At 46.8% G+C, this 15239-nt stretch overlaps 1 protein-coding gene across 1 annotated transcript; it reads right to left on the bottom strand.

The window, feature by feature from the left end:
* Nucleotides 1-3216: 3216 nt before the first annotated feature.
* On the bottom strand, nucleotides 3217-4152 carry LOC128830210 (olfactory receptor 51G2-like). The gene has a single exon (XM_054015997.1). It carries the CDS (start codon nucleotides 4150-4152, stop codon nucleotides 3217-3219), a length of 936 nt encoding a protein of 311 aa, XP_053871972.1.
* Between the last annotated feature and the right edge of the window lie 11087 nt (nucleotides 4153-15239).

The raw sequence follows: 15239 nt of genomic DNA, 5'->3' as shown, positions 1-15239 counted from the left end.
GGTGAAAAATTGTTCTCCTCAACCTGTGATGATAGGACAAGAAGCAATGGGCTTAAATTGCAGCAAGGGAGGTTTAGGTTGGACATTAGGAAAACCTTCCTAACTGTCGGGGTGGTTAAGCACTGGAATAAATTGCTTAGGGAGGTTGTGGAATCTCCATCATTGGAGATTTTTAAAAGCAGGTTAGACAAACACCTGTCAGGGATGGTCCAGATGCTGCTTGGTCCTGCCATGCGTGCAGGGGACTGGACTAGATGACCTCTCGAGGTCCCTACCAGTCCTATGATTCTATGATTCTGTGAAAATGGGTGAATGTGACCCATAGGGATATAGGTATGGAAGTGACTTGATGGGTCCATGAGCCCAGTTCCCTGCTATGGCAGATGACCCTGGCATATTGCCTGGTTCATGCTCCTGTCAAGGTCCATGTTAAAACCAAGTGCCTTGTTTGCCCCACACTGCATGGAAAGGTATAATAAGAGCCAATGGCTTGAAACTGAAACCAGACAAACTATATTTGGACATGAGGCACACATTTTCAACATCGAGGGTGACGAACTGCTGGAACAAACTCCCAAGGGAGGTAGTGTATTCTCCTGCTATCTCCAGACCAAGACTGGATGCCTTCCTAGAAGATACTCCTTAGATGAACACAGGTTATGAGTTAGACAAACAAGGTCATTGGGTACAATACAGGGGTAAATGGGTGAAATTCTGAAGCCTGTGATATAGAGGAGGTCAGACTAGATGGGTGATTCTCAAACTTCTTGTTTGCGCCCCCACTTCTTTGTGTCTGTAAGAGTAGATGCCCCCACCCACGACACGACTACATATACTGATACATGCAGGGGGCGGGGCTCCACTTGAATCAGTTGTGCTTTTCTTTCTGTTGCATGAATTATCCAGCGATCCACTGTAATAAGAGCAAAACAAAACTGCGATTGTGGTCCCTGCTTACAATGTAATGTGCACACCGTGCAGTAGCAAATGGATTCACATACAGATGGTAACAACATTGTATCGTGCTGTGAAAACTTAATAGAAATCCATCAAAATACACAGCACTGCCTAGAGTCAAATGCACAGCGCCACCTGACGACTGGAGGTGTCTGGAGGAATCAGCTTTGCTAATTATTCTCTTTTGTGGGTAAAATGTGAACAGTCTGGCTTTTCCCCTAAAGCTTCTCATGCCCCCGACAATGGAATACATTCCGCACACCCCAGGGGGGCCCACCCCCCAGTTTGAGAACCTCTGGACCAGATGATCTAATGGCTCTTTCTGGCCTTAAACTCTATGACTTTATGAATCATTGTCTTGAGTGTATCTTTATGTTGGATCCAACTTCAACAAGTTGCTCCTCTGAATTCTGACAGGCACTCAACAAGGATAAACGCTGGCCAAGAAGAATCTGGATTATCACAGTAAAACCAGGATATATGGTCTCTTTACCCTCCAAACCAGATCCTTTCCTGTCTTGGGGAGAATATCACAATTGTCCCACTCTTCGAGCTGGGAACAACACCCCATCTATATAAAATTCTTAACACCAAGCAGGTCCAACTGGACACCTTAGTGCATTCCCTTCGGGTGTTTGTGACCAGAGCTATACAGTCACCCCCAGACTCCTTAAAAGTAGTAGTTTTATTGGCAAATCTCATAAAGCATTCGAGAAAATGGTTCTAAAATACCAGGTAGCTGTCAAATGTCTACATTCATCTATCTCACGTATCACTGCAAGATAAGTTAGACAGGGTTTGCTCTGGAGATAGAGAAACAGAACTGGCCCAACTTACATTCTTTTAGGAAGCCATGGAGCTCTTGGGACACATCCTAGTTTCCCTGTGTCTCTGAGAACATCTTCCCATCTGTTTGCTCCTTTCTTGTGGAAGCAGCCTTTGCTGAAACCTGTGTGAGCCTGGGCCCAGTCACCATAGTGCTCCCCCATGTCCATGTTTCAGGGCCTAGGTTTGAAGCTCACCTCTGCCCTCAGATTGCTGCCTTAGACACCAAGGAGCTGGAGTCTCAGAGCTTCCCAGAAACCAGCTGTCACAGGAGGCTGTGATAAGAAGCCTTTTATAGACCAATGTTAGAGGTGCTGCTCTGTGGAACCCTGACATAGCGCTGATTTTAGAGTCTCAGAGTATCTGAGCACCTTGTATGTATGTATCCTCCTGCCACCTCTGTGAGGCAGGGCAGGGCTATTATCCACCTGTGCAGAGGCTCAGAGACAGCCAATGGCGTGCCCATGGTCACACATGTCAGGGAATCAAACCTAGATATCTTGAGTTGCAGAGCCATGCCAAGACTACAGGACCAGCCATCTGAGCGGTGACAGACCTGGCTGGATTTTCTGCTTTGCCAGCAGAGCTCCCCCCGTGGTGCAGAGAGCGGGGATGGCAAGGAGCCAGTTACAGTGGTTTGATTTTCTGGCCTGTTCTCCCCCCTGCATGAGCAGAGATTAGAGCAGCCTGGGGGCTGGGCTGACCTCTGCCCATTAGTAACGGCTTCCAAGAGCATGGCACAGTCTAGCCAAGTCCCTGGGGACAGGGGCCAGCCCAGAGTGTGGTAGTCCTGCAGGTGCTCTACCCTTCCCTCTAAGGTCCTTGCAATTACTTACTCTCAGCCTGGGATACCTAAAAAAGGAGCCCCCTACATGGGGTCACATTCATTCAGTCTTCTCCAAAACACAAGGTCTCCTAACCCGCAGCCCAATCCTCCTCCTTTACTCAGGAGCCCCCCACCACCCTCCTAGCTGGGGCCAGCATTGGTTCAAACTTCCCACATCCCTATTCCTCTTTTTCCCCTGAAATCCCACCCCCTTCCCCATCTGTTCCTACTAAGCCCTGCCCCCTGCTCCTCCACTTCCCCCAATGCTCCACCTCCCAGCCAGGCCAGAGTCGGGCCATGGTAAGAGCTGCCCCAGGAGCACAGGTTGCTGTGGGGAACCCTGGACTCTCCACTTTCCCTGGGTTGTACATCCTGCAGGAGGGGCCTAAAATGTGGAGGGTCTGGGGCTCCTCACAGTGGCTTTGGCTCTCTGGGCAGCTCTTACCACAGCCTGGTTCTGGCTTCCAGCCTGGAGATAGGGCAGAGTAGGGGAGCTCAGGGGAAGAGGATCCAGGATTGAATAGGTGACGGCTACCCCCTGATAATAGGTGATTGTGTTTTGTGTCTCCCGTGTCTCCAGCCCTGGAGACGGGTGATGAACTGACACTTCACTTGACAAATGCCCTGATTATCCTCTCACGAAGGTGTTTACTTTTCACACTGTACACGATTGGATTTATCAGGGGTGGGAGCAGCAGGTAGAAATAGCCCAGGACCATTTGAAGCAAGTGAGAAGAGCTGTTACCAAATCTGTGTATCACAGCCAGGCCAATTTCTGGTGTGTAGAAAAGCAGGATGGCACAGAGGTGGGAGACGCAGGTGTTCAGGGCCTTTAGGCACTCCTCGTGGGATGCGATGCTCAGCACTGTTTTGAGGATCATCACATAAGAGAGGAAGATGAGCAGCGAGTCCAACCCCACCGTTAAGAGTGTGGTACACAAGCCATAGATGCTGTTGACTGTTATATCCGAACAAGCCATCTTCATGACATCCTGGTGCACGCAGTAGGAATGGGAGAGGACATTGTCTCGACAGTATCGGAAGCGTTTCAGCAGAAAGGGGTATGGTAATGAAGTGGCCACCACTCTGAGCACAAACACCAGTCCCATCTTGGCTATTCTCGGTGGGGTTAAGATGGCAGCATATCTCAGTGGGTTACAGATTGCAATGAAGCGGTCAAAGGCCATCAACAACAGCACAGAGGATTCAAATTTTGCAAACGAGTGGATGAAGAACAGCTGGACAATACAGGCATCGAGGCTGATCTCCCTAGAGTTGAACAAGTATATGCCCAGTATTGTCGGTATGGTGGATATCGATAAGCCAAGGTCTGTGACGCCCAACATGGAAAGGAAAATGTACATGGGCTCATGGAGGCTTGAATCTGTTTTTACAATGAACAGAATGACTGAATTTCCTACTATCGAAATAACATACATTATGCAGAAGGGGATAGAGATCCACAGGTAAACATCTTCCTGCCCAGGTATCCCGGTGAGAAGGAACACTGCAGAGTTGAAGTTGGTGTCATTGACAGCTGACATAATGTACTGGGCAGATCCGGGGACTTTTGAACTTTTCTTCCTGAAAGGAAAAAGAACAGGAGACTAGATGATATTTAATGAGACATCTTTCTGCTCTCAGTGCAAATATAGAGACTCCAAGGAGCTCAATGAAGATCAGCAAAAACATATTCTTGGATCCAAGGTTAGGAAGATAGGCACTGCCAGACTGGATCAGACCTGCAGTCCATCTAGCCCAGTATCCAGTGGCCAGTTCCAGATGCTGCAGCGGAAGGTGGAAGAAGCCCTGCAATAGGCAGCTATGAATAACCTGCTCCTAGGGAAAGTTTCCCCCTCAAACCCACTAGTTAGACATAATTTGTTGTGTGAATCAAGAAAATGTAGAGTCCTTCCAAGACTCTTTTTAAAAAAATCGTCACTTGTTTAATTGGATTTTCTGGTTACCCATATAAACATCCAGTCCCTCTTTGAATCCTGCTAAGCTCTTGGCCCCTTTGATATCTTGTTGCTGGGAGTTCCACAGGCTACGTGAGCACTGTGTGATTTTACAATTGCGACCTTCACACAGACACCCTTTCTGGCTCATAGCTTCTGAGTGTTGCCCATTGTACCATGACAGGTGTATAAACACATGGCAAGTGCATGGTGAAAACGGTCATTATATTTTTCTGTCCTGCACTGAAGCTATTTATAAATGTGTTTCATTGCCTCATTATATGTATATTCTTTATTTGCTCCACTCCTGAGAGTTCAAATTATGCCACTGCCGGTTTCCAATACATGGGATAAATACTTATGTCCAGGTTTTTAATTCAATAAAATTGACTTCAACCACGTCACTCCAGATTTACATGTGCGATTTTAATCAGAACCGGGCTCGATTAACTTTCCCTTAACTAAAGCTCCCATTAATACACTCTGACCCCCAGGAATCCCTCCACGGGAAGCTGAAGTGCTTGGCCTGGCCAATGTTCCCTGACTCCAGAGAGTCTGATCATCCTACAAGCTTCCTGTCATCCTCACAGGACCTGCATCCTCTCCCCAGGCAAATGTCTGTAGATATTTTTTGGTAAGTTACAAGTTAAAATGGACAGTTACTTCAGCTGGCGGAGGAGGGGATGGTGTCACAAATGGGTGAATATGCAAACAGTAGGTTTACACTAATATCCAGTTGACTATGCATATACTTGGGTCATTCTCCTGTAAGAGAAGATGGCATAAATTACATACAACCACCATTACACTCCCCTTTCAGCTCCTGTATTTGCTTAAATACAGACCAGCAGTTCTGTTCTCTCGGGACTTTTTGGAAAGTCTTGTACAAGTCTTGCAGAGTGATTGAATGCATGACCCTGAATATAAGTGTTAGAAACAACTTCTGGTCAGTTACCAGGAGACAGTATAATACAACTTTTCACTGAACAAAGAGTTAATAGCACACACCCATCACACACAATATTTGGAATACTTTTGACATACTTTCTAAAGAAAAAAACATTAAGCAGTAAAGAGGGCAAAAATGTTGAAGCCCTCAGCCAGTCAGGAAACAGAAATATGCCCTATCAGATCTTTTCCCCAGAGAAACGCGGCTCTGAATTCCTGTGTTCACAATCGATCCAGAGAATAAAAACTTTGAAAATGCATTTGTTGATAAAATTTTCAGTAGCAAATAAACCTGAGGCCATTTGGGAACTGGTCACTCATATCACTGCTCTACAGCCAATATGCTTCTGAAATAAATGTAGTCAAACTTTACTAATTCTGGGTCACTGAGAAAGAAAATGATGCTTAAAATTGTTGATTGGCTCTAGTTTTCAAGATATGCTGTTGGGTCAGTATATACAACCCTTGACTTGGGAATGGCGGAGGATAAGTGAGTTATAAAGGGAAGGGATCTCAATTTAAACCAGAAATGGCTAAAATACATCTTTGACTGGATCTATGAATAAATCTATGACTGGGTTTGGACAGTACTTGCTTTTTAGGCAAAACAATGAATGATGCAATCTGAAGCTGGTATTGCATCATATATGATATGAATTGCATCATGTTATTCCTAGAACTCATGGATGATGCAATCATAACGAAGCTTACATCACTCTGCTGAACAAATTGCCCTATATCAGCTCTAGAAATCATACAGTGTCGTGCTCTCTTATTTGACAGTGTTTGATTTTGCAAAGGGACACCTTTCTGTTTAGCCAAAGTGAGCAGAGATGCCTCGTACTTGTGTGAACAGTGCAGATAACAAGCAACAGAGGGTCCTGTGGCACCTTTAAGACTAACAGAAGTATTGGGAGCATAAGCTTTCATTGGTAAGAACCTCACTTCTTCAGATGCATCTTAAAGGTGCCACAGGACCCTCTGTTGCTTTTTACAGATTCAGACTAACACGGCTACCCCTCTGATACAGTGCAGATAACTTCTGCTATGTTTGTGGTGAAGTGACTTTTGCATCACAAAAGCGCAGTATAACCACTATGGTTAAGAAAGCCTATCACCTTTATTTTGGCTGCAAAATTGGAGATCAGGTCAAGAGGTGGGCCCCCACATATGCTGCAACACTTGTGCAACAAATTTTCGCCAGTGGTTGAACAGGAAAAGGAAATCTATGCCTTTTGCAGTGCCGATGATTTGGAGAGAGCCAAAAGATCATACCAGCAATTGTTACTTCTTCATGGTGCCTCCAGTTGGGAAAGGTGTGTCAAAGAAGGAAAAGTGGACTGTGCATTATCCAAACATTCCATCAGCTATACGCCCAGTACCCCACGGAGAAGGACTGCCAGTTCCTGATGCACCAGAATCATTCTCACTTGAGTCAGACGAGGAAGAGGAAGAGGATGAAACTTCTGGTCCTGAACCATCAATGTCACAGGACCCACATTTTCTCCCATCCTCCTCCTCTGAACCACACCTCATAACACAAGGTGAACTGAATGACCTTGTCAGGGATTTGGAACTACCCAAGAGTAAGGCAGAGCTGTTGGGCTCTAGACTACAGCAGTGGAATCTCCTGGCAGGTGATGTTAGGGTTTCCATGTTCCGTGACCGTCAAAAGGATCTTGTCCCATTCTTCTTCATGGAAGGTGATCTTGTAGCCTGCAACAACATCGATGGTGTGATGGCAGCCCTCAACATCGTTCACGATCCAGATGAGTGGAGACTGTTCATTGATTCATCGAAGACGAGTCTTAAAGCTGTTTTCTGCTGTGACAATGTGGATCTGGCGGAACCCAACTGAGAGTGCCAATGCAGGACAAATTGCTCAAACAGGGCAGTTACAGCCCAAGGCTGGGGTTTTTCCACCTCTAAGGCAAACCAAACCAGCCAGACCAAGAGGACTTCGGTCTCACCCCACTGGCTAACCGCAAGTCTCACAAGCCATTTCCTTAGACACTCCAGTTTCCCAGTATCACCACCAGTACCACTTGTTATGGGGACAAATGGTTATGAAAATCAATTCCCCAGTAAAAGAAAAAGGTTCTCCTGATCCCAAAGGACCAAGCCCCAGACCCAGGTCAATATACAAATCAGATCTAACCCACAAATCACACTGTTGCCAATCCTTTAGAATCTAAAATCTAAAGGTTTATTCATAAAAGGAAAAAGATAGAGATGAGAGTTAGAATTGGTTAAATGGAATCAATTACATACAGTAATGGCAAAGTTCTTGGTTCAGGCTTGTAGCAGTGATGGAATAAACTGCAGGTTCAAATCAAGTCTCTGGAATACATCCCCCGCTGGGATGGGTCCTCAGTCCTTTGTTCAGAGCTTCAGTTTGTAGCAAAGTTACTCCGGAGGTCAGAAGCAGGATTGAAGACAAGATGGAGATGGGGCATCAGACTTATATAGTCTTTTCCAGGTGTAAGAACACCTCTTTGTTCTTACTATGGAAAATTACAGCAAAATGGAGTCTGGAGTCACATGGGCCAGTCCCTGCATACTTTGCTGAGTCTCAAGGCATATTTGCCTTCTCTCAATAAGTCCATTGTATAGCTGATGGTCCTTAATGGGCCATCAAGCAGGCTAGGCAGAGTTAATCTCAGCTTGTCTGGGATGTCACCCAGAAGCATAGCATAAGTTTGCCATACAGAGAGTATGGAGCCAATATTCATAACTTCAACTACAAAACTGATACACACATATAGACAGCATAATCATAACCAGTAAACCATAACTTTTTAGACACCCCATTTGACCCCCTTTATACAAGATTTGCGTGCCACTACAGGACCTTGGTTGCAACAATGATCTATATGGTCCCAGTTTATGTCAATAACGTCACAACTGCATAATGGCAATGTTTTGCCATCAATTCCAGTTGGTCATGCAGTCCATATGAAGGAAACCTATGACAACATGAAACAACTTTTGAGATACATAAACTATGACCAACATCAGTGGCAGCTTTGTGGCGATTTGAAGGTTGTTGCTCTCTTGCTTGGTCTGCAGACTGGATACACAAAGTACTGCTGTTTTCTCTGCAAATGGGATAGTCGTGCAAGAGATTCCCACTACATCAAGAAAGACTGGCCACTCCGACAGTCATTGGAGCCTGGGAGGAAAAGTGTTCAGCATCCACCACTTGTTGAATCAAGGAAGATTTTGTTACCACCCTTACACATCAAGCTGGGTCTGATGAAGAACTTTGTCAAGGCCATTGATAAAATACAAGCAGCTTTCAAGTACCTCAGTGGAAAATTTCCAAGGTTAAGTGAAGCTAAGATAAAGGAAGGTGTCTTTGTTGGTCCTCAGATTCGTGAACTTCTTCGAGATGATGCATTTGACCATGCACTGTGTGGCAAGGAAAAGACGGCATGGAAAGCCTTCCAGTTAGTGACAATAAATGTTCTTGGAAACAACAAGGCAGACAACTACAGGTTGTTGGTGGAAAACCTCCTCAAGGCATACAAAAGCCTTGGTTGCAAAATATCACTAAAGATACATTTTTTGCACTCTCATCTAGATTTTTTTCCACCAAACTTTGGAGCAGTGAGCGACGAGCACGGCAAGCAATTTCACCAGGACATTGCAACAATGGAGAAATGCTATCAGGGCAACTGGAGCCCATCAATGCTTGCACACTATTGCTGGACAGTGACAAGAGATGCTCCATTTAATGAATACAAGAGACAAGCCAAGAAGCACCGAGTAGACACTGAATAGAACTAAACAATGTACAGAATAGTTTTTTGCCTTTTGTTTCATAATAAATTTTATTTATATAACCCTTTTGCTGATTTTTAAAGTGTTACATAAACAGGACAAGTGAAATATTATCATGTAAAGCAACCATAAACACATGAAAAGACCTAGGTTTACAATTTATGATTAAAACTCTACTATCTACACAATATACATAGACATAAAATGTAAAAACTTAAATATCTTAGAAACAGTAGCCAATCAGTTGTTTAATTCATATTTGAATTCAGCACATCAAAATACATAATAAATAGCACATTTTATCTCTGAAGCAGACGACTTCTCAAAAATTGTAGACCAGTGTATTCTGTGGGGTCTCATCTCACTCAGCCCCTGGCAGGATCGGGCCCAGAGCACATGGCACCTCTAGAAATGGGATCCCTTGAAAAACCCTGACTAGGGGCATCGGGGTTTTAACACTTTGAGATCGCTTTCAATGTAAGACTTCTCTGTTGCTTGAACAGCCCACCGAGGACCATGGGCAGCTGTAGGGGAGGGTTTCCCAAGCTACCTAGTTCTGCCTGCACTCCAGCCCTGACACTGAGTCATCCCAACACCCCAGCTGAGTTCACTGCCGCTGCACAGAACATCTGCAAATGAAAACAGCTCGCAGCCTTTACCCTTCACTTTGCATTTTAAATATAGTGAAACCTGCCAACGTACCCAAATCCTGCTAGAAGGGGAGCCGCTGAGATCAGAGGTCTTCACGGTAAAGGACTAGGAGTCATCGGAGAGGTAGCATGGGCAGCAGGCAGTATCTGTTCAGATCGGGAGGCAGCTGTCTTTATGAAGCATGCCTGCACATTCCCTTGGGGGCCACTTGGCCATCAGGGAACCTCAGCTTCTTGGCTTCGTGTGCACCAGCTTTAACCCCGTAACAGCCAATGGCAAACTGCAGGAGGCCAAATCACAGGGGATGTGCGGTGATGCTACATAACTGGAATGAAGCACCAACCCTGCTGCAGGATCTACTCCTGGAATATGGGCTTGTCATCATTGTTTCTATTGTTCTGATTAGTCACAGGGCTACCTCGGGGGCGGCCGAGCTGTAACGATGATGCTGTCACAGCTGTGAGCTTTCCATAATAAAATTAATAAATAAGTAAATTAATAATAATAATAATAATTAATAACAACACAGGACCAGATTTCTCCCCGGCATCCCCTTTTCCGGCATTACAAACCCTCAGTGTGGGCCAGGAAAGGGGGATTCCTCAAGGCTCCCTACAGGGAAATTTCCCTCGCATCGTTCCAATAAGGGAGGCCCTTTCCCTTCTCCCTGAGGAATAAACAGTGGGCCATAGGATCCAGGAATCCCCAAAGTTAGGCACAGATCTCAGTGATCCCCTGGTAGATAGGCCCCCCACCCCCAATCTCTGTGCTTCCACAACCGCTCTAGGACCCTCCCCAGCTCCCTGCTAGAATTGTACAGGGTGGAGGGGGCTGGTTAGAGTAGCTGATGGGCTCAATACCCCAGCCAAAGACTGGTCAGGAGGTTTCAACCTTTCCATACCCAGAGTGCCGCCATAGACTCCGTCAGTGCCACCTTCATTTACGTTATGAGGACGAGGCAGATGAAAAGCCTCCCGTTTCTCTTGGGGATCCAGGAAGCTGCAGCTGGGCAGCATCACGGCAGCTGAGCTTTCAGAGAAAAATGATCCATTTTCTATGAAAACTCACCCCAGAAAATGGAGAAAAAGGAAACATTTTAGTTTGTGTCAAAAATTTTCATGGCGGGGGGGGAAGCTCTCTGTTTTCCAACCCAGCTCCCTGAACCATCCTTCCCCTCTGGGGCTAGTGACTGAGGTGGGAGCAGCTGGCGGCTCAGCATGCTGAGATTACCTGAAACTCAGGGAATTAAACTCCTGTGACATCACTACACAGGAACCCAAGAACAATTCCTTTTCCCAGACGCTAACGCTGAGTCATGCTTTCCCCTGAATATCCCGAGGGACAAATCCATCGGCCAGGGCAAAGAGCAGGGTCACAGGGAACAAGCAACTCCACATGAGCTCCTGGTGTGACTCAAAATGGGCTAATGTGACCCATAGGGACATGGGCCTGGAAGGGACCTCCTGGGTCCAGGATTCTAGTTCCCTGCTATCATAGGAGACCCTGGCATATCACCCGGTGCATAAGCCTCTGTAAGTTCTCCCCTGACAGCTAGCTGGGAGAGGGAGAGACTTCAGGAGTAAACTGTATTTACATAGACACACCTACTCTGCCTAGATATCCAGCGAATAGAGCGGTTTTGCTCAAATTGATCAACTTTGGCTGGTGTTGGGTTACAAATCACTGTAGTACTGAATGCAGGGGTAGTGAAATGTTGTTATTATTGTTGTTGTCTTTATTGTATGAATAGAGGGGAGCAGATCTCTGTTTAACATGTCCCAATTTTTTTTTTAATGGAGATAGCCTATCTCCTAGAACTGGAAGGGACCTTGAAAGGTCATCGAGTTCAGCCCCCTGCCTTCACTAGCAGGACCAAGTACTGATTTTGCCCCAGATCCCTGAGTGGCCCTCTCAAGGATTCAATTTATGACCCTGGGTTTAGCAGGCCAATGCTCAAACCACTGAGCTATCCCTCCCCCTTGAGGGGGTCCTCTGAGGTAAAAGAAACTCACTAAGCTACAGGCTGGAATGACAGACCCCTGTGAAAGTGAGAGGGCTGGAGACAGGTTTAACCTAAGGGTCCCCAGTCTGATGTAACTTGGTCCTGCCCACTGTTCAAAGATAGAGCTATAGGCTCCATTTGGAGCCTTTTGTTCTTTTAAGTTCTCACATGAGAGCTGAAATCACTTGTGGTGGAACAGCTTTTCTGCCTGGCCTTCTACAAGCTGAAAATAATCTTTGAGGCAGCAGTCACTAAGAGACTGCCCTGCAGAGGTGACAGCAGAGAGGCAAGTGGCAGCAGAAGGGAACTGACAGTAGGCTGTCAGTCAGTAGGCCCTCACTGACCAAGGACAACCATAGTGAGTGGGGTGAGGTGGGGGAGCAGAGAGGGGCACAGTAAAGGAACTTTTGGTTGTAGAACTCAAGAACATGAGGCAGAAGGCTCTGCCCCACGCACTCTGAGGTGAGTGTCCTGCTCACGGTTTTAGGATTATGAATCCTGCTTAAGGCACTTCCCTAATTATTGTCTGGTGACTTCTCTCCTTTCCCTAAAAGTTTATTTTCTACACTCAGTCTCTGGGATTGCGAGTGGGAAGGTGCCCATGGGTGGGCTTTAATTTCCCAGGTAACTGGGTGGGGCTTACTGATAGATATGTTGGCGTGGCTTCACTTGAATCACTTTCAGCTTCTTTGTTTTTCTCTTGAGTTTTTTATTTGTTGTTGCACAAATAAGCCAAAGATCCACTGTAATTAGAGCAAAAGCAAAACTGTGATTGTGGTCCCTACTTACAATGAAATGTACATACCGTGCCGTAGCTAATGGATTCATGTATAGATGTCAAGGACTTTGTATAATGCTATGCAAGCTTAACCGAAATCCGTCAAAACGCAAAGCGCTGTCTGAGGACCGGATCTGTCTGGAATGATCTGCATGGGTAATTCTTCATTGCTGTGCTTCAAATATGCACAGGAAGGCTTTTTCCCCTAAAGCGTCTCATGCTTTCCCGCCCGCCAAAATACATTCTGCACCCCCAAGCAGGCTTGCCCCCATTTTGAGAACCTCTGGACTAGATGATCTAATGGCTCTTCCTGGCTTCTATGGCTCTATGAATCATTGTCTTGAGTGGATCATTGTCTTGGTTGCAACTTGAACAAGTTCCTCCTCTGAATGCTGACAGGCACTCAACAAGGATGGACACTGGCCAAGAAGAATCGGAACTGCCACAATAAAACCAGGATATATCATCTCTTTACCCTCTAAACCAGGTCCTTTCCTGTCTTGGGGGGAGTCTCACAATTGCCCCACTCTTCGAGCTGGGAACAACACCCCATCTATGCTAAATGCTTATCACCAAGCAGATCTGACTGGACACCTCAGTCTTTTCCGTTCGGGTGCTTGTGACCAGAGCTATAGAGTCACCCCCAGCCTCCTTAAAACTAGTAGGTTTATTAGCAAACAGCGCAAAGCATTGGAGAAAATGGTTATAAAATAGCAGGCAGCAGTCACATGTCTACACTTATCTATCTCACGTCTCACTACAAGCTAAGTTAGACAGGCTTTGCTTTGGAGACAGAGAAACAGAACTGGCCCAACTTACATTGTCTTGGGAAACCAATGAGCTCTTGGGACCCAGCCTAGTTTCCCGGTGTCTCTGAGAGCATCTTCCCATGTGTTTGCTCCTTTCTTGTGGAAGCAGCCATTGCTAAAACCCGTGTGAGACTGGACCCAGTCACCATAGTGCTCAACAGTGTCCATGGTAAAGAGCCAACTTGATTTAGTTGGGGATTGGTCGTGCTTTGAGCAGGGGGTTGGACTAGATGACCTCCTGAGGTCCCTTCCAACCCTGATATTCTATGACTCTATGAAGCTGACCTTTTCCCTGAGACTGCATTCTCCCAGCCAGACATCTAAGATGATGCCCCTGTGACCATTGCTACCTTTCTTGTTAGTTAGACCCAATCAATGGCTGCAAACACCATTTTGGTGCCTGTGCTGAAATGCTCGGCCTCTCTATGATACTCCAACGATCCCCTCAGAAATCCAATACTATCCCTCACTATCACCCCCATGCACCCGCACATCTCCCACAGACACCAAGGTGCTGGAGTCTCAGGGCTTCCCAGAAGCCAGCTGTCACAGGAGGCTGTGGTAAGGGGACTTTTATAGAGAAATGTTAGAGGTGTTGCTCTGTGGAACCATGACATAACCATACTCTTTTAGACTCAGAGTATCTGAGCACTGTGAATGTATTTATCCTCCCGCCACAGCTGTGAGGCAGGGCAGGGCTATTATCCACCTGTGCAGAGGCTCAGAGACAGTCAATGGCTTACCCATGGTCACATCAAACCCAGCTGTCTTGAGTCGCAGAGCCATGCCCAGACCACAGAACCAGCCTTCCAGCCATCTGAGCGGTGACAGGCCTGGCTGGATTCTCTGCTGTGCCAGCAGAGCACCCCCCTGTGGTGCAGAGAGTGGGGATGGTAAGGAGCCAGTTCCAGGGGTTTGATTCGCTGGCCTGTTCTCCCCCTGCCTGAACAGAGTTTAGAGCAGCCTGGGGGCTGGGCTGACCTCCACCCATTAGTGACGGCTTCCAAGAGCATGGCACAGTGCAGCGAAGTCCCTGTGGACAGGGGCCACCCCAGAGTATCCCCTTGGGGCCTGAGGTAGCCCTGCAGGTGCGCTGCCCTTCCCTCTAAGGTCCTTGCAATGACTAACTCTCAGCCTGGGATACTTAAAAAAGGAGCTCCCTCTGTGGGGTCACATTCATTCAGTCTTCTCCAAAACTCAAGGTCTCCTACCCTACAGTCCAATCCTCCTCCTTTACTCAGGAGCCCCAGACCACCCTGCTAGCTGGTGCCAATATTTGTTAAAACTTCCCACATCCCTATTCCTCCTTTTCCCCTGAAGCCCCGCCCCCTGCCCCATCTCTTCCCACTAAGCCCTGCCCCCTGCTCCTCCACTTCCCCCGATGCTCCACCTCCCAGCCAGGCCAGAGTCGGGCCATGGTAAGAGCTGCCCCAGGAGCACAGGTTGCTGTGGGGAACTCTGGACTCTCCACTTTCCCTGGGTTGTACATCCTGGGGGAGGGGCCTAAAATGTGGAGGGTCTGGGGCTCCTCACAGTGGCTCTGGCTCTCTGGGCAGCTCATACCACAGCCTGGCTCTGGCTTCCAGCCTGGAGATAGGGCAGAGGGAGGGACCTCAGGGGAAGAGGATCCAGGATGGAATAGGTGGCTGTGTTTTTTGTCTCCTGTGTCTCCAGCCCTGGAGACAAGTGATGAACTGACCCT

The sequence above is a fragment of the Malaclemys terrapin genome, chromosome 1 (genome assembly GCF_027887155.1).
Source record: "Malaclemys terrapin pileata isolate rMalTer1 chromosome 1, rMalTer1.hap1, whole genome shotgun sequence".
Lineage (NCBI taxonomy): Eukaryota > Metazoa > Chordata > Testudines > Emydidae > Malaclemys > Malaclemys terrapin.
This window is presented reverse-complemented; position numbering and strand designations above follow the sequence as displayed.

What these genes read in the sequence shown, in the direction of transcription:
- LOC128830210 (XM_054015997.1), bottom strand. Translation starts at nt 4,152, where the DNA reads ATGTCAGCTGTCAATGACACCAACTTCAACTCTGCAGTGTTCCTTCTC.